The 18,787-nt window shown below is 43.3% G+C and overlaps 2 protein-coding genes across 12 annotated transcripts in view; one reads left to right on the top strand and one right to left on the bottom strand.

Annotated features, from left to right (window-relative positions):
• SKP2 (S-phase kinase associated protein 2) overlaps positions 1-18,787 on the top strand; it is a 57,367-nt gene that overhangs the window by 13,843 nt on the left and 24,737 nt on the right. For 5 of the 7 annotated variants that reach the window (XR_004967431.1, XR_004967430.1, XR_004967429.1 and 2 more), the window contains exons 4-10: positions 1,363-1,506; positions 2,104-2,238; positions 4,024-4,122; positions 5,182-5,312; positions 7,045-7,096; positions 7,256-7,363; positions 9,666-9,894. Coding sequence is in view for 4 of the 7 variants with exons in the window: in XM_036308361.1 (XP_036164254.1) it covers positions 1,363-1,506; positions 2,104-2,238; positions 4,024-4,122; positions 5,182-5,312; positions 7,045-7,096; positions 7,256-7,363; positions 9,666-9,879 (883 nt within the window). In the remaining 3 variants the exon portion in view is untranslated. Of the gene's footprint in view, positions 1-1,362; positions 1,507-2,103; positions 2,239-4,023; positions 4,123-5,181; positions 5,313-7,044; positions 7,097-7,255; positions 7,364-9,665; positions 11,531-18,787 lie in introns of those variants that run through there. The other 2 variants (XM_036308360.1, XM_036308364.1) reach the window with 2 other exon arrangements.
• NADK2 (NAD kinase 2, mitochondrial) overlaps positions 12,517-18,787 on the bottom strand; it is a 31,341-nt gene continuing 25,070 nt past the window's right edge. For 4 of the 5 annotated variants that reach the window (XM_036308357.1, XM_036308356.1, XM_036308355.1 and 1 more), the window contains 4 exons: positions 17,406-17,461; positions 17,220-17,273; positions 14,915-15,038; positions 12,517-14,468 (listed from right to left, as the gene is read on the bottom strand). In XM_036308357.1, the coding sequence (XP_036164250.1) occupies positions 14,330-14,468; positions 14,915-15,038; positions 17,220-17,273; positions 17,406-17,461 (373 nt within the window). In that variant the 3' untranslated portion in view covers positions 12,517-14,329. The remainder of the gene's footprint in view (positions 14,469-14,914; positions 15,039-17,219; positions 17,274-17,405; positions 17,462-18,787) is intronic. The other variant, XR_004967428.1, reaches the window with a different exon arrangement.

Genomic DNA, 18,787 nt, shown 5'->3' on the forward strand with positions numbered 1-18,787 from the left:
ATTTCAGGCAGTGTTAAAAAATAAAATTTTTGTAAGCTTTTATTATTTTTTTAATATATTTTTGTTTCAGAGAGGAAGGGAAAGGGAAAGGGGGAGAGAGAGAAAAAAACATCAACGAAGAGAGAATCATTGACCGGCTGCCTCCTGCACACCCCTCACTGGGGATCAAGGCTGCAACCCGGCATGTGCCCTTGCCCAGAATCCAACCTGGGACCCTTAGTCTGCAGGCCGATGCTCTATCCACTGAACCAAACCGGCTAGGGCTCTTGTAGGCTTTAAAAATGTGTGCTCATGCGTATGACCTTGTGTTTGCTTTCTTGTTAAATTGAATGACTCTGTGGTTGTTAAAGCTCCCTTATTGTATTCAGTATTGGTACCTCCTTCTTGCATTAGAAAGACTATCCAAAATCTAATATTTTCCCTTTTCTTTCACATTATTTCATATCTATCTATCTATCATCTATCTATCTATCTATCTATCTATCTATCTATCTATCTATAAGCCTAAGTGACTGGTCAACCATTCGACCATTTGACTGGTAGCTGTGAGGAGCACTGACCACCAGGGGGCAGACACTCAATGCAGGAGCTGCCCCCTGGTGGTCAGTGCACTCCCACAGCTGGAGCACTGCTCAGCTGACCAACGGGTGCCAGATGTTGGGCTCATGGCCGGCGCAAGCCTCTCCCATGGGCACTCCCCCTGCACGCCCCTCCCCCATCCGGACTGGGACCAGGATCAGGACCAGTGGGGCCTGGATGAGCGGGAGCACCGGGCCTCTAGTATCTACATATATTTTATGCATGTGTGTGTGTACGTGTATATAAGCTTAAAAGGTTTTATAAAACAGAGCTAAACTAAAATTTCTTTTTCCTAGTAGACGTCAGAGTCGTAATCACGTGATAGAGCAGTGTTAACTTTCCTGCCTTTAGTGTATTGACAGTGTGGTCACCTGTTTCTGGGTAACAGAAATGGCAAGTGAGGTTACTGTGGCCATTGGAACCTACTCACCTCGTCAGTAATCAACTAAGCAGTCTGAGCAGTCGTTTTTAAAGTTATCAAATGGACTCGAAGGCTGGAGTTCTGTTCTCCGGGTCCAGGTCCTTGCATTGCTCATGACAGCACTGAGCCACCTACATTGGAAGTCTGTAGAAAGAGGAACAGGGAAGCTGATCCATGATGTGACCAAGTTCAATAGTGCCTTTAAAATGTCATGGCTAATGTACCGTCAGCTTAAAAACAAAGGTTTCTTCGTAAGTGGCTTCCAGGCGATGTATTGGCGGCGTCCTCCTCGTTAGCATCGGTATTGGGAGCCTGCAGGATCCAGTGCCCCCAACTTACCGATCGAGCCCCCTCTCTCCCAGGTTCGACGAGTCCCTGTGGCAGACCCTGGACCTCACCGGCAAAAACCTGCACCCAGACGTGATTGGCCGGCTGCTGTCCCGAGGAGTGATGGCCTTCTGCTGCCCGCGATCCTTTGTGGACCAACCGTTAGTTGAACATTTCAGGTAAAAAAAGAAAAATCCCGCGGAAAGACTGTCTAAATCTTGAGGTGGAAACCCTCAAATCCCCATCTGCTCAGTCCTCCCCTTCCAGCAAGCTCCCATTCCCAATGCCCTAGAAATGTCCACACAGGAATTCCCTCCACACACCTCAGTATCAGCCTGTCCCTCATGATGCTCAGCCCCCTTTACAACTTGCTCTCCCTCTGGGAGTCAGTGCCACTGCCCTCCACCCCCTCGTCGCCAGAAGCCATCATCGGCATCACATCCTTGTCACCCACACCCAGCGCGTGCTCACACATTCATTTCTAAGCGGGGCTATATGGGCAGCGACACCTGGACCTGGCAAAAATCCTCTTGAATCTTAAAATGAAGGAGGATGGGACTTCACCGGGAGCAATTTGTCGTATGGCAGAAACCATAGCGAATCCTTGAAACGTGCACGTAGCGTCCAGCTTGGGATGGGGCGCTCACTGGGGCGTGGGCAGGGCGGCGTGGGCTGGGTGGACCTGAGCCGCCTTGCAGAGCCTCTCTCTCTCTCTCTCTCTCTCTCTCTCTCTCTCTCTCCCTCCCTCTCTCCCTCTCTCCCTCTCCCGCGTCCAGCCCTTTCCGCGTGCAGCACATGGACCTGTCCAACTCGGTCTTCGAGGTGTCCACCCTGCAGGGCATCCTGTCCCTGTGCTCCAAGCTGCAGAACCTCAGCCTGGAAGGCCTTCAGCTCTCGGATCCCATTGTCAAGTGAGTGGCAGCAGAGCCTGTCCCCGCGGCAACTGGTTTTAGGTGTGAATTCTGTTTCCTGCGTGTAACTGGGGTGCCCTGCTATCCACAGCCGCAGGGACTGGGGGGATACCCAGCGCAGGGTTTCGGCTCCTGAGAAAACATCCCAGGGCTCACCCAGGCAGCCAGAGTGTGAACGCCGACTGGATGCCAGGCCTCGGGCTGGGCCCTGGGGAGGCACGGACGAATGCGGGCCGGGCCCCTGCCTTTGCCTGGGAGAGGCAGATAATTACAGTGCAGCGCGTTTGTTCACAGCGAGACCCAATTAGGTGTAGGGAGGGCCGCCTTCTTGCAGGAAGTGACTCGTAAGCTGAGTATTAAAGACGCCTGCACACGACAGGGCGAAGGAAGCAGGTCCAGCTGCCTTGGCTCTCGCGGGAGCACCAGGCTCGGTGACCTGAGTGGTGGGAGGTGAGGCTCATCAGGGATCAGACTTCTTTTTTCCACTCATTTTATTTTATTTTTTTCATCACCTTTTATCCCCCATAGACCCTCTTCACTCATACGTAGAATCTAATGGACAAACAGAACTAACAAGCAAAATAGAGTCAGACTCATAGATAAGAGAACCGGCAGACAGCTCCGGTCGGGAGTGGGTGTTGGGGAGGTGGGGGATTGAACGAAAAAGAAAAAAAAAAAAGAACGAACTCATGGACACAGACAAAAGGGATCCGATCTGAAAGGGCCCTGCCGTGCTGCTAGCAGAAGTCTGGATGCCGTAAACTGTAAAGAGGGGAGTGTGGTGACCGGCGGGCTTCTGAGAATGAAAGAACTTGGCAGAGTTGAAATTTAGAAAATCAACTTGCTGACCACCTCAGAGGGTCAGTCAGACATGGAAGAAACGAGACTAGTTTTATATTGACTTCGCTGTGTGCATTCAGGTGAGAATTTATGAAACCTGCTGTAAAAAATAGAATAGTAATAGCGCTAACATTTAGTGAGCCAGATCCTGAGGTCTTTGTAGGTCTTCTCATTCAGTTCTCTCAGCAATCCCATAAAATAGGTCTTAGTGTTCCCTTTTTACAGATGTGGAAACTGAGGCACAGGCTGAACAACTTGTCCAAAGTCACACAGTTTGTAGGTGGCAGAACCGACATTTGAACCTGGCAATGATGATCCCAGACATGAGGCATTTGGGAATGTAGGCGAGAGGGCAAATGTGAGAGATATTTAATTGACGAGAACCCAGTAACTTTTTAAGTAGGCGTTTGCCTGCACCTTAATTCCAATTATGGGTGAAATGGAAATGTGTTTATTCTTTTGCTTTTTTTAAAACTTACCTTAAAAGTACAGTGACGAATGTTTCCTGTGTATTTATGCGAAGCCCCTTAGTACATTGTATTATTTAACTTCAACAGCCCGACCACCAGGTGCTGACACTCCACTTCACAGAGTAAACGGAGGCAGAGCGCATCCTGCTCGGTGTCAGACACATAGGGAGGCCTGAATTTCCTTCTCTTCACATTTTAATTTTCATAAATTTTTATTTTAGTTTTTAAAGTTAAATGTACTGGGGTGACTGGTTAGTCAGGTTGATAGGTTTGAGGTGTACGATTCTAGATACATTGCCTGCGTGTTGCACTGGGTGTTCGCCGCCCAGGTCCCATCTCTGTGAGACGTGAGTTTAAACTCACCGACTCCAGGCCTGTCGGCGCTTACCCGCCTCGCGAGCCTGCTTTCCTCGGAGTGCTTGACGGAATAAGAGCGTCTTATTGGTAATCTTCTGACGTTTTTCTCTTTTCCCAGTAACCTCGCTCAGAACTCAAATTTAGTGCGACTTAACCTTTCTGGGTGTTCCGGCTTCTCCGAATCCGCCCTGAAGACTTTGCTGAGTAGCTGTTCCAGGTAGGCGAGACCTGGGACCTGATTACAGAGCTGTGGTTTCACGCCGGAACGGAATTGGGAAATCCTTTGAGCGATTCCCAACTCCGGGCTCTTGATGGAATGAGGCCATCACCTTTGCCCGCTAAACTCTGGAGCCAGATGCAATGAGTTTGCAGAGCATGCTGGTGAAGTAATCCCTCTTGCTGTTGTTATTGGCAAAAGGGAAATGTAGCAGTACGTTGATCACAGTGCGGTGGAAAGAAAGCCGTTTGCACCTGACTATATACAGTTAGGTTCTTTCCCCTTTCCTGTCTGTAGACCTAACTGAACCACTCCTGGTCTTGTATACTGTGTTAGTCAGTATATGAATACAGGCTACAGAGATACAGGTATCACTGAGAGGACACGGTTCACAGAGTATCCTTTCTACTATCCCTTGGTCTCTGCACGTATCTCATCGCGTTGTGCCAATGTTTCCGTAATGACCTGTTGAAAGTAGGTTGCCTTTAGATCAGAATGGTATCCGTGAGATGAAATGTAAGCCCCCATTTTTTCAGGAATGAGGGGTGTGCTGTAATGGTTGGACCTTTCCTCTGAATGCCTCATTAGCTCAGAGGCCACGTGAGATGAAGCAGTTTTTTGCAGCATCAGTGTCTCTTTATCAGGAAGCAGTTGTTTAAACATCGCAGGTGATTGTTCAGGTCTGTGTGGCTATTTGCTAATAATCGGGGTGGTTGAGAAAGAAACAGGCTGGAATTTCTACTCCCTGTTCTGGAATGACTTGAGCCCTCAGGAAGGGAGGAGGGTGCTCCCCTTTGTTGCCACAAGGGGGCAGCATTCACTCAGGCCTTGGCTCAGATTCCCTGGCGACTTTCTGGGGCCACCTGGAGCCGGGGAGTGTTGGGGATGGGCCGGGACAGGTTCGGGTGGGCTGAGGCAGCTGCTTAGAGAGGCAGAGGCCTGGGCATGGCCTGGTGAGGAATCGGGGGCTCCATGAGCTCGCAGCCAGAGGCAGTGCTGCCTGGAGCACTCGCTCCTGGGTGGTGGTCTCACGCCGTCCCCCTTGCCCCCGGTGTGCAGGCTGGATGAGCTGAACCTCTCCTGGTGCTTTGACTTCACTGAGAAGCACGTGCAGGTGGCGGTGGCGCACGTGTCCGAGACGGTCACGCAGCTGAACCTGAGCGGCTACCGCAAGAACCTCCAGCGGTCAGGTGAGAGCCGCGGCGCTGGGCCGGACGCGGCGGGCGGACCTCCCGAGTGCTGTCCTGCCCGGCTTGTCTCGTTCCACCCAGTGCCTGTATTGTTTCCACCTTTCGCAGATGAGGGAGCCGCTGATCAGAAGGGCCAGGTACAGGCAAACAGCTAGCCAGCATCAAGGTGTGAATTCAGAGCCTAGAAGTAGAAACCTTTATACTCTCAAACCTACTGTTTTACTGCATGTGGAGAGCGGCCACAGTGTTTGGACAGGGTCACGCCTCGGACTGATGAGAGGGCACAGTCCTCCCATGGCCACGTGCAAGTCCCAGCTTGGAGGGCAGGGCCCTCCCAGCACAATGATAGCCAACAGCTATCGGTGTAAGCTTGAACCTATGGTCCGAACATGTGGCCCCACGTGCCTGAGTGATGTGGGCTTGATAGAGTTCAGGCGCATGTAGTTGAGTAGAGAATGCTGTAAACATCTTGACCACGGCCTTACTTTGCCTTGTGGAATCTGCTATAAAATAAAGACATGGCTTGTAGTCCGTGGCGCTGTCTCTCCACCTGGGAGCAGCATCCCACCCAGACCCAGCTCATTCTCTTGTCTGTCTTTTCTCATCCTTCACCGCCCCCTCTCAGGGTCACTGAACCAGGCTGAGCTGGCGTGGCACATAAGGCGCCCAATGTGGGGCTGAGTATGCCATGGCCATTCCGGCTCGCCACAGCTGCAAACTTTTTTTATAGTAGAAACGGGTGGGGAACCTTTTCTCTGCCAAGGGCCAATTGGATATTTATAACATCATTCGTGGGTCATACAAAATTATCAGCTTAAATATTAGCCTGCTGCATTTGGTCAAGCATTTAATTAACTCACCTCTAAGGCCTTGGCAGGGCCAGACCAGACCAAATGATTTCAGCCCACAGGCCAGACATTCCCTACCCCTGCTCTAAAATAATACAAAGTATAGTCATTTATTATCATTATCAAGTATCGTGTACTGTACGTAACTGCAGGTGCTTTACTTTTATGCGCAGGAGGTTTGTAGACACAGCAGCACCACTAACTCATGAGCAGTGCATTCTTATTCAGCGTTTACGAGGGCTGGGTCGCCAAGTAATGGGATTTTCAGCTCCGTTTTAACCTATGGGCCCTTCTGTGTACAGAGGTGCGTCTTTGAAACGTGGCGCATGCCTGTACAGAGTGGTGTTTGGTTTGCCTTTTGCTGTGTGAGGGGCATTTTTCCCCCCGTTTCTGCTGATACATCGGCTCTGGCAGTGGTTCTCAACCTGTGGGTCGCGACCCCTTTGGGGGTCGAACGACCCTTTCACAGGGGTCGCCTAAGACCATCGGAAAACACATGTCTAATTACATATTGTTTATGTGATTAATCACGATGCTTTAATTATGTTCAATTTGTCACAATGGAATTGGGGGTCACCACAACATGAGGAACTGTATTAAAGGGTCACGGCATTAGGAAGGTTGAGAGGCACTGGGCTATGGGTTGTTGCTAACCATTCGTTTTGCACAGTTCTCTTACTATTTCCAGTAGTTTTCAGGTGGTTCGTTTGAAGTTTCGGGGTAGAAAACTCTTGTATACCAAGGCGACACTCATGTCTTTCTCACAGTTCGCACTCTGGTCCCACTGATCTGAACATGCTGCGAAGCGGCAGTGACAGGATCAGGAACAGACGCCCTTGTCTCGCTCCTTAATAGTAACCATCATGTCATATTTTTTCTTCTAGATTTCTCCACCTTAATTGGAAGATGCCCCAATCTTGTCCACCTAGACTTAAGGTATTTCTTCATGTATTTATTTTAGAAAAAATAAGTGAAAAATCATGACTCCTCATGGAGTGAGGAAAGGATCTTACTGTGTTGAGGGAGCTCAGCGTGGACGGTCTGTCCTCCCCCCGGCACGGTGGGGTGGCTGTGAGTCTCTCCTCTCCGTTTCAGTGACAGCGTCATGCTGAACCACGAGTGCTTCCCCGAGTTCTACCAGCTCAACTACCTCCAACACCTGTCGCTCAGTCGGTGCTACGATATAATACCTGAGACTTTACTGTGAGTATGTGGGTGTTTCAAAGCCAGTGGAAGGCAGGGACCAGAAGAGATGTCGCTGGGTGTTAAATCCGTTGTATGAGTAGCAGATGTTGAAAACATAAACATCGACATTAGTGTACTGCAAACTGGTTAGGGAAGGCCCGCAAAACCGAAAACCAGGGCAGAATTGTTTTGCTCAACATACCGGGTAACGGTGGGTTGACTGAGGCCTAGCTGGTTTGGCTCAGTGGATAGAGCGTCAACCTGTGGACTGAAGGGTCCCGGGTTCGATTCCAGTCAAGGGCATGTACCTCGGTTGCAGGCACATCCCCAGCCCTGGTCCGGGTGCATGTGGGAGGCAACCACTTGATGTGTCTCTTTCATGTTATGCTTCTCTCTCCCTGTCTCTCCCCCTCCCTTTCGCTCTCTCTAAAAAAATCAATGGAAAAATATCCTCGGGTAAGGATTAACACCCCCAAAAATAAGATCCCTTATGAACACCAGGCATGTTTATTTGGGTAGTACTTTTACTTTTTAAATCGCCCTTCACGTTGAGTTTAGCTAACATATATTAAATACCGTTGTTTATGATGCTTTGTTGAGTGTAGAATAAATACCCTTAGAGGGAAGACTGGGTGAACGGTCGGCATGGGCGGTCTGAAGGGGAGCGGAACGGCTTGGGTTTCATGAACACCAGGGGAGCACCGAAGGCCTTGGCACGGGGCAGTGACATAATCAGAGCAAGGCTTTCGGAAGTTGCCTTGGACGCTGGTAGGTAGACTAGGCTGGAAGGAAGGAAAGCCAGGGGCAAGGTAAGGTGGCCGTTACTATAGGGAAAGTTTGTGCTAAGTAACTGCTGGTAATGAGTGTAAAAGATGCTTCTCACACCAGGTCACTGACGTGCTCATTGATTTGCAGTGGGATTTTGATGAAATTCCAAATCAAACATTCCCTCTCTGAGACTTTGTACTGTGTCCCAATCCAGAGCAAATACAGATCAGAGATGGATTTCTCAGCACATAGGCCTGGGTTAAAGAGAAAGAATCATTACCGAAAAGTATCGACTTTGGCCCTAGCAGGTTTGGTTCAGTGGGTAGAACATAGGCCCATGGACTGAAGGGTCCCGGGTTCGATTCCTGTTCATGGCAGGTACCTCAGTTGCAGGTTCCCGGGCCCTGGTCGGGGTACTAACAGGAGGCAACCAATCGATGTGTCTCTCTCACATTGATGTTTCTCTCTGTCTCCCCCTCTCCTTTCCACTCTCTCTAAAATCAGTGGAAAAATATCCTCGGGGGATGGTTAAAAAAAACACAAAGTATTGACTTTGGGTAAACGAGCTCCCTTTTTTTGAGCCAGAATGTCACTGTTGACAGAGTTATATTTCACCTGGGAAACACCAAAGAGGATTAGCTGATGTGACATGTGTGATATGCAGAGGGAAGATGGCCATTGCCCCCTCTAAGGGCATGATTCCCCCTTCTCCACCGTACCCAACTACCTACCCCTGTCTGAAGTATCTGGGTGCAGGCACTTAGGTTCCATCACACATAATGGGCTTGTGGACTGTTAACCAGTACAATGGGGCCTTGACTTACGAGTTTAATTCATTCCGTGACGGAGCTCATAACTCAAATTACTCGTATGTCAAATCAAAAGTTAACGAGTGAGACACGTGGTGCTGGGCTCATGTTGTGGTGTTCACTGTGACGTTTGCTGCGCCAACTAGCGGTGGGGTATCTGAAGTTGGCTCGTAACCCGAATTTTAGCTCGCAACTCAAAGCAAAAAATCGGCCGAGAGACGGCTCATATCTCGAAAAACTCGTTAGTCGGGACACTCGTAAGTCAAGGCCCCACTGTATTGAGAAGTTGTCGAACCAGCTGACATCTTTTGAGATGGGGAACCTGAGGTCAAGTCCATGTCCTTCAGGTGCGTGTAACCTTCCGGTGACTTCCAGCTGGTGCCACAACAAACATGTACTCTTACCATCACCAGCTTGCTGGCTTGTCCTCACCACACAGCAGCACCTTCCAGGATAAATCAAGAATGGAGACAGGAAGCAAATAACGGCTGGATTTTAAATAAACCGATGTGGAGTGTTTTGCTGGTTGGAAATTTAGCACAGCGCACTGGCCTGTTCCCCAAGCGGTGGCCTGTGCTTTGCCGTTGGGTTCATCTTTGCTATTTTCTTAAATTGTGGGCTGCAGAGTACGTTTTCAGTTTGCATTTTATAGGGTCTGATCCAAGTTGTTGAAAGTGGGTCATGTCACTCTAGTGGGACAGTTTCCATAGATACTGAAAGTCTCTCTCTCTCTTCCTTTCCAGTGAACTTGGAGAAATTCCCACACTGAAAACACTACAGGTTTTTGGAATCGTGCCAGACGGGACCCTTCAGCTGTTAAGGGAAGCCCTGCCTCACCTCCAGATTAACGGTTCCCACTTCACCACCATCGCCAGGCCGACCGTGGGCCTCAAACTCCACCCGGAGATCTGGGGCATCCGCTGCCGACTGACACTGCAAAAGCCCAGCTGTCTGTGAAGTGTGCTTTGCAAGGTGCTGTCTCCTTTTTTTCTTTGGGTCAGGCAAACGGGCAGGGAGCCCGACCGCTAGAGTGCTCGGCTGTGTGAATTCTCGGTTTTCCCTTTGCCTTCGTCCTGCAAGTATATTAGAGAAGCATTTGAGAGAAAACTAGGAAGTGTTGCTCTTTTAAAATGACAGGAAAAGCTGTCACTGCTCTGCTCCTAGGAGCCTAGTCATGGGCCTTCTGCAGTTCCAGGAGCACGAGCCTGTGATTTCAAGATCCACTGAGAGCAAAATTTGAGCCGCCTCTCCCAAGTGCCCTTCTTATTAAATCTATTTAGAGACAAGCTTAAGAATCACCAGCAAGCAAATACTTTTCTTGATCTATATGCTAACTTAACTTTCTTCTATTTAAATATTCAGTATTGCTTTGTTAGACATAGTTGGGAAAAATGATAAGCTATTCCTATTGTAGGATGGTCGGTTTGAGGCAGTCATTCTGGGGATAGAAAAAGGAAAATGCCCATTTCAACTCTGCCTTTGCACTGGCAGTTAGGTTCATGGAAACAAGTAGTCCTGGGTCATTCACCTTACAATCTACACTTCAGAGAACAGCCCCGCGGAGAGAGAACGTGGAGGCTCTGGAGGCGGCTCTGTGACAGGTCCGTCTGAAGTGTGCGCTGATGCGCGTTGAGGGGGCACCCTTCACGTACTGTACTCCCAGAACACTGAGGTAGTGAGGCGATGTGACTGTGGTCTTCTAACTTCATTAACGTTATGAGCAAATGATGTTAAGTGGGTTCTTTAGCTTTGAAAATGCCTCGCCTTGTTTTCGGAAGGTGCTAGTAAACGTCTCTCCTCTTGAAATGTGGGATGGGGTGCTGAACTGAAGTTGCCTGCGCTTGCCTGTATTGCTGAGGTTCTTGAAGTTATTTTTATAGTACTCTAGAATCACGTGTTTTAAATTGCTTTTTTTTTTTGTCTTCCACAATCCCTGTTTTTACCTGCCCACCCATTTTATAAGGTTACTGGACCTAACGTTCCCTAAGAACTCCCCGTTCCTCTCAATCAGAAATACCAGAGGCAGGGGCATGTCCCATGGTTTCAGAGCAGTACGCACAGCTCGCACCTGCAGAAAAGCTCACTCGGGTGTGGAGCCTTTGACAGCGTCAGTGATATTTTTCAATGGCACACAGAAGCAAATGGACTCAATACTTTAGAAAACACACTAATTTCTTATTTAAATTGATGACCTCCCCATATGTTCAAAATGGAACAGAAAAGCCAAAACCCGTCATTTCTAATAATGTTGTTGGTTTTTAAATCACATTTTTCAAATGTTAGAAACAATGGTATGAAGTGCCCTTACCTGTCTAGACCTAAGGAAGAACATTTTAAAGTATTATACCAGAAAAGATTATGTTTCAATCTTGTAGTAGCTCAAAAGTGCTAAATACTACTTGAGATTATTGTTTACAGATTAGTGACAAGGGCTGGGGACAGGATCCTGTTGGATTCTGACTTCCGGGTGCCCTCAAACACGTAGTACTTCCAAACTCAAGTCCAGTCAAAAGCTATTTTCCTAACACGTCAGAGTAATCTGTATTTTTTTATGTGATTTCTACTTTTATAAACTTGTTTTAAATAAAACACATTTTTATAAAAACAAGTACTTCTGCTAAGTTGTGGTCCTTTTTTTTCCTCCTTTAAGCACTGTAGCTAAAATTGTTTAAAGTACTTTAAAAAGAAATAGCACTTACAAACTTTTAAAATGTAGGTGATTGATGGGATAGTGCAGTACTATCCAGAAAAGTCAGCTACTAGCATTTTCATGTTCACATCTGCTTCTGGCCTGGATTCCTCTTCTATCCCGTAGCCACAGTGGCAGAGATATGAGGGACACTGGCTAAGTGTAAAATTCTTATTTCTGGATAAAGTGACAGCACTGTGTCTCTTCTATCTGGTGCACTCAGTTGCAATCCAACATTTACTGCAGATCTACAGTGAGGAGGATATTGTGTTTGAACAGCAGCATGGGGAGGGTACTGACCATATAAGGAAAGGTACCAGGTTTTGGGGGCTGGGGAAACGAACCCCTTTCCACTGGATACCTAACCCTGAACAAGCAAAAAAGCAACCTCCTCTTCTCTTACCACTGCTCTCCCATGACTTGCTTTACTGGGGCCATAAATATCAGTGTATATGGGGCATCAAAAATACTAAGTCAGCATTATCTGAAGAGTCTCTACACCAGCGGTTCTCAACCTGGGGGTCGAACGGCCCTTTCACAGGGGTGGCCTAAGACCATCGGAAAACACATATATAATTACATATTGTTTTTGTGATTAATCGTTATGCTTTATGTTCAATTTGTCACAATGAAATTGGGGGTCACCACAACATGAGGAACTGTATTAAAGGGTCACGGCATTAGGAAGGTTGAGAACCACTGTTCTATACTAAGGGTAAGCACTTTATCCTCGATTACATAACCAATCATGGTTCTGTGCAGAGATTAGCAGTGAAGGAAGTCAACAAGGCCAAAAGTAATGCACACCGGTGGGGGGAAGACTTCTGAAACATAACATTTGGGAAAGCCAGGTTTTCAAATAATGACCCCAAGAGAATTAAGGAAGTAAATGAAATAAAAAGGAAGAGATAGCAATAGTTTAATTTTATTCACATCTTGTTGCCATTAAAGGTTAATTCAAAAAACATTTTTGCTATTCTAACATCCTTTGCCTCTCATCATCTCTTACAAATAAATCCCCACCACAGAGCAGAAATATTAGGAGTTATATTGCAAATGGAGCACATTAAGCAATTTTTAAACCTTTGAAATATGGCTTACGAACAATTTTACACAGCAATTTACCTATTAATATGTTACATATTAACAGATCTATGGTACCACATGGACAGATTTCCTTGATATTAAAGATGGAGTTGGCATTTTTGTCAAGAAGGCATTTTAAACTTACTAAGGGAGTTTCTATACTGTGGAATTTCACTTTATAAAGTAGATTTTAATATATCACTTGTAAATCAAACCAGCTCTGGGAAACTAGACCAGCTCTGGGAAAACGCTAATATTTACTGAATGCATCATGTTAACTGTTTGCTAGTGAGTATACAGATACTCTTAATTAGGAAAAGAAAAACATTCTTGTTCTGGATATACATCAAAGCCTAGATTACTTTTGTGTAGTAACATTTATATTAAAAGTTTGACAAGAACATGTTAAATGTTGGCAAAACCAAGAGTACTCAGTTTGATTGTGCATCCTCACTTTTACAGAATTTACTTCTGAGCTCACTGGACTCACATTCTATCAGGATAGTCCATTCCAGTCATCAATGAATACCCAGAAATTGAACCAGTACATGGGACAGAATGGGTATTCAATAAATATTTCAATGATTGAATAAATGGCATGAGACTACCAAAGATTTCAAGATGCAGCAATAGGTGCTTTTTGTGAAAAGTCTAGGGTTACATATAAGTAGGTCAAGAATTAGAAAAAAATAAATTCTCATGGGGGGACAAAAGGCCATAACATTTTATCCTCCAAGCTAATGTGAAAACTTGGAATATGAGCTAGGTGAAAACTACCATGGTATTAAAAGTAGATAAAAATAGTTTTGAGAGGTTTGACCAAACTCCTAGCACAATATGGCTAATCAGTTCATCCTTTTGTCTTTGAATCCATGTTAAGAGATTTTTAAATATGGAAGAAATCTATTATACTCAAGTCATTTTTTAAAAAATTGCCTATCACCTAAAATAGCTATGGGATAATAATTTGTAACAGCATCGTGATTCTATCCAGTTATATGTACTTCACCCTGCATTGTCAAAAGTAACCTGAAAGTCAAATGAAAACTATAAATAATTTTAAAAATGATTGTTTGAACTTCTTAAATCAATAGTCATAATAATATTGTGTTCTGAAATTAGAAAATTCTTAGCACATAGAAAAACACATTTACCTACTTCAATTAGGTCAATGTCAGGATTTATCAAAATTCTCCATCAAAAATTTCTTTAAATCTTGATTTTTAGGTGCTATAAAAAATATATACTTTGAAGGTGATATACTAATGATAGGTGTTGTTCTGACCAATTCCACAAAGTTAGGAGGAAAGGGAAGGAAACATTTAATCCTTTATTTTGAACCCACCTCTAAATTTAAAAGATACCAAGTACTCTTGAATACCACTCATAAGTAATATAGAAATTTCACTGGTATCAGTTCTAAAGTTTAGTCCATCCACTTTCTTACAGAGTGAACATCTTTTCCCTCAGAACCCAACAGAAAAATAATACAAATCTCACTTTCTTAGTCACCTTTGAGCCCAGGGCCAACCAGTCTCAACAGTAACCCAAAGATGTAGCTTCTGACCGGTAGTCTGTTTTCAGCAGTGCAAGTATTTTTCTGGTAATCAAAGTCTCGTCTGAGGAAATCCTTCACTGTTCTAGAAGCACAGTTCGAAGCTCATCTTCTTTATTGATCATCATTGAAGCAATTGCTCCATCATTAAACTCAAAAGAAGTGCCTCCATCCACAACCATACAGGCATCCCAACAACGAGAACGGACACAAACCCTAAGCAGAAAGCAACATCTCATTAAATAATAAGTTTTCTTAACTCTAAATAAGGTTTCTTTAAAACCCGTAATTTTATCTCAAGTGGCAGGTGTGGGAGGGGAAAGACATGACTCCTGCTCTGTAGGTTTACGTGTTTGTTCTGCTTTTGTTCCACAGCAAAGGGAAAAGTTGCTTTCCAGTCAGTTTCTTTTAAAATGATAATATAATCTTGTTGTAGTCTAAATACTTTAGAAAAAAAAATCTGCATCGCCCAAGTAACTAACTATGCCCCTTCCATTCATTTACATTTCAGTGGTGCTAAAACGGCACATTCAGTTAGAAAGAGAATGTCATTTTAGCCAGGTCAGCAGTTCCCCCACCAGACTTCGTTTGAAATAACTTTTACCATAAGGGTAATTACAAGGGGTGAAAGCCTCACACTCAGACTTTGGCAGCTTGCTTACTTTGAGGTGAAACAACGCTGACGACTGCTTGAGAAAACTCTGTTTGCTATTGGTTCTCGAATACTGAAAAGTATTTTTGGTTCTTCCGGACTATAGAGCAGCGATTCGTTATATTCGTTTGTTACTATGGAGAAAGAAGAAACAAGTATTAGCACATTCAGTAACAGATGGTCACTTGAGAAGTGCAAAATGAAAAATGGATGCTATCTCCAACTTAGAGGCAGTTCTGTTCCACAGCTGTTTAGTATCAAGTACCTTGGAACTCACTACATGTTCCATTAAAAAACAACATCAAACCTCAGAGGGAAGGTAGGGGAGGGTGGGAGTAAGGGGAGCCATCAACCAAAGGACTTGTATGCATGCCTATAAGCATAACCAATGGACACAGACACCAGGGAGGTGAGGGCATGAAAGGGAGTGGGGTGGGGGGGCAATGGGGGGATAAGGACACATATGTAATACCTTAATCAATAAAGGAAAAAAAAATAATAGAGTGCATTAGATCTCCAGAACATTAAAAAAACAACTCATAAATGAGGATTAGGTTCCAAGATTAGTCCACAGAACCGTACATCACTCACAGTAAAGGAAATAGTTACATTTTGGGGGGAAAAAAATTCAAAGCTAGTAATTAAACAAAAATAGAGGAACTAGTTGATGGCACTCAAAAATGGAACTTGAGTTGCCATATTTCCCCTGCCAAGTTCTTTTCCAAAAGATCATGTCAAAGAGTTCATAAGTATAAGTTAATAGTCGATATAAAATGCAATCTCAAAAATGATAGGCAATATGCTTTCACTTCTGAAAATGCCATTATTCAAGACAGTTTTAGAGATTGCTGGGACCTGCGATCTCTCTAAGAGGCGCATCAGAGTTGGCAGGCAATGCACAAACTGGTTCAAGACAACTGTACGACGAAATCAGGCATGACAGAATGATCAGTTTAGTAGCATATTAAAGACCATCAGATAATCTGTATTTTCCAAAATTTCATCTGAATTTTTGGGTTCTTTTAAAAAAACCTAATTCATGTTTTTAAAAAGAATTTGCCTCCCTGGGAACACACATATAAAGTACGTGCTGGCTCTGAAGAAAGTGGGTCCAGAGTGTCGAGTGACCACGGCCCTGGCACTCACTATTGCTTCTGAAGACAATCAGATCCTCAAAGGAATAATGGTCATTCACAAAGCAGTTTGTTTAACTAACTTAAAGACAAATCATCTGCCCAATGAAGGAATTCTTGTGTAGAAATCCAGACATACAAATATATGAACTGACACTTTATCATGTATTGCTAAATCATTTTAAAGGCAACCAACAAGAATGAAGTTACTCTAATAACTCTCAATTCAAGTGTGTGTTTATGGATGGATGACAGTTTTAATCTCATATGCGTTGATATCCACTTTGTGTAAGTATTTTACTTGGGGTTTAAATGTTAAAAAAAAGAAGGTAGTTGTAACTATAAATATGTTTGGGCTTTTCGTTGTTTTTTAAAGGAATTTACACCTTCATATCAAAGGATCCTCTTCAATTAAACACACAGTAAGAAAAGCTTTAGTTTGATGTCTACAACATTGATCCTGATAAATGAGTGGACTTTAGTGTGTTAAAATTTCATATGTAAATCAAACGAATGTTATTTTTCAGAATTTAAATATTTTTTAAATAAAATTTAAAGAACAAAGCTGAAGAGTCCCCAAGCACCAGTGATCTGCCTGCCCTCCTCCTTCTATAGCAGAGGGAGTGGAGGAGTGAGACTCACAGTCCTGCCCGTCGTTTCAGTCAGGCACTGGTTGGTCTGGGATTGGAACCCAGATCTTTAAATTCCCTGGTCAGTATCCTTTCTTTCAACAGGACTAGTTCTCTTAAAGGAACCCCGAGGTAACTGGGCAGGAGCAGGCAGGAGAGGGTCAAGCAGAACATGTTAGTGAATGTGAAGACAAGCATTCACAGCTCAGTGAATTCCCCTCATTCAGGGGATATGAACAGCACACTGAGTTTAGGTGTGCATTTCCTATTTGCCACGTGTATTTTTCTGTATTTTCCTATTCCCCAAGGCTTATTTGCAGTTATGCTGTTTCTGACATAGACAAAATATTGTAATATAAAAGTTTTATATTATGATTTTTGTCGTTTTAAATTTTTATTGTTTAAATATATTTACTAGTAAAGGGATATTAAACATGTTTGAGACAAAAAAGTGTTGTGCTTTGCTAAATAGACAAGTACACATCACAATAACATCCTAAAATCAATACAGAACTTAAATGAAACTTAGTAATTAAGATCATTTGTCACTGACCTTTTTCTACCAGTTCTCTGTTCAATGGAAGACTTAAACTTCCTTGTCGTTTTGCTATTGAAAAAGGAAAGAGGGAATATATATTGATTAAATAAAATACTTTGTATCATGTAATAGCTAATACAGCATAAAACATATGCATTCTATAGTATAATTACAATGTATAATAGCTATTTTGGTACTCACCAATATTTAAAACATCTTCCACAGCCTGAGTTGCAACCCTGTTAATATTGAATGACCTAGAAACAAACACCACATAAATTCTTTGTTTTAATTCTAAAAACATACTAAAAGTGAGAAAGGAATAATCTACTTAATACACAAAGAACTTTTAGAAATTATCAGAAAAACACAACCAAAGACAACAGCCACTTCACCCAGTTTTAAAAAGTGGGCCAAGTACATGGACAGTTCATAGACCTGTATGAAAAAAATGCTCATTCTTATTCATATTTAAGGGAATACAAATTAAAACATACAATTAAAACAAGGTTTTTCTCAGATGTGCAAAAATTAAAAACTGATCATGTATTGGCATGGATATGGGAATAGAAGTATAGGAGTTGCCATCAAAGAGCAATTCTGCACTATTTAAATTTAAATAGAATATATTCTTTGATCTAGTAATTTATTGTAAGATATACTTGCATATATAATACACAAGGACAAACAAGAATTTTACTGAGACATTGTTTATAATAGCAAACCAACTATATGTAGTAAAACTCAAATATATGTAGCAATAGGAAGCTGGTTAAATAAATTATAGCTATTCAGCAGAGTACTATGTAGATATTAAAGAATTAAATAGAACTAAATGTGTTGATATGTAGAGATAACCAATATATTAAGTTAAAAAACTGAAAGCATTATATAGTATATATGTTACTTTCCTGTTTTATTTATATTAAAAAACACACACACAATTATACATATATTTGGTGATTATGCCTGGAGATTAGTACTAGAAATTTGAAATTAAAGAGAGACTAGCTTTTCATTGTATACTTTTTTGTACTATTTAACATATTTTTAACGTGTAAGTATTTAAGTCATAAAATAGTTTCCTGAAAGGTGAGAAATCCTTTGCTAGTATGATACCTAACTTAACCACTTACAAACAGATGTTAACACAAACAAGAAAAACTTTTAAAAGTAGTTCTGTCCTGGGGTCTATATAAAGCAAGTTTAAAAAAAAAGTTCTTCTAGAAACTTAGAATTATTCATACTCTTCTCACATGGTATCAGCAGACAATCCTAAGGAAAAGGAATAACATAAGGAGCCATACAACTCTAACCCAACTCAGTGACTCTGAACTTTTTTGAGGGGGGGGATAATAAATACATATCCCATTCTAACCCTATCTTCTATACATTCTGAAAAATGTGAAAAGATTCTGAAATCTTTTCAGAATCTTTTAAGAAAAATGCATATACACAAATTTTTAAATTAAAAATTTGGGGTCATTCACAAACCAAATCCCTCTGCTATAAAAATCTAAAATCTGGCCCTTGCCTCTTCTTCACTATTACCTGCCCAATTTCACATTCTGACACACCAAGCT

This window comes from Myotis myotis, unplaced genomic scaffold (genome assembly GCF_014108235.1).
Source record: "Myotis myotis isolate mMyoMyo1 unplaced genomic scaffold, mMyoMyo1.p scaffold_m19_p_5, whole genome shotgun sequence".
In the NCBI taxonomy this organism is placed as follows: Eukaryota; Metazoa; Chordata; class Mammalia; order Chiroptera; family Vespertilionidae; genus Myotis; species Myotis myotis.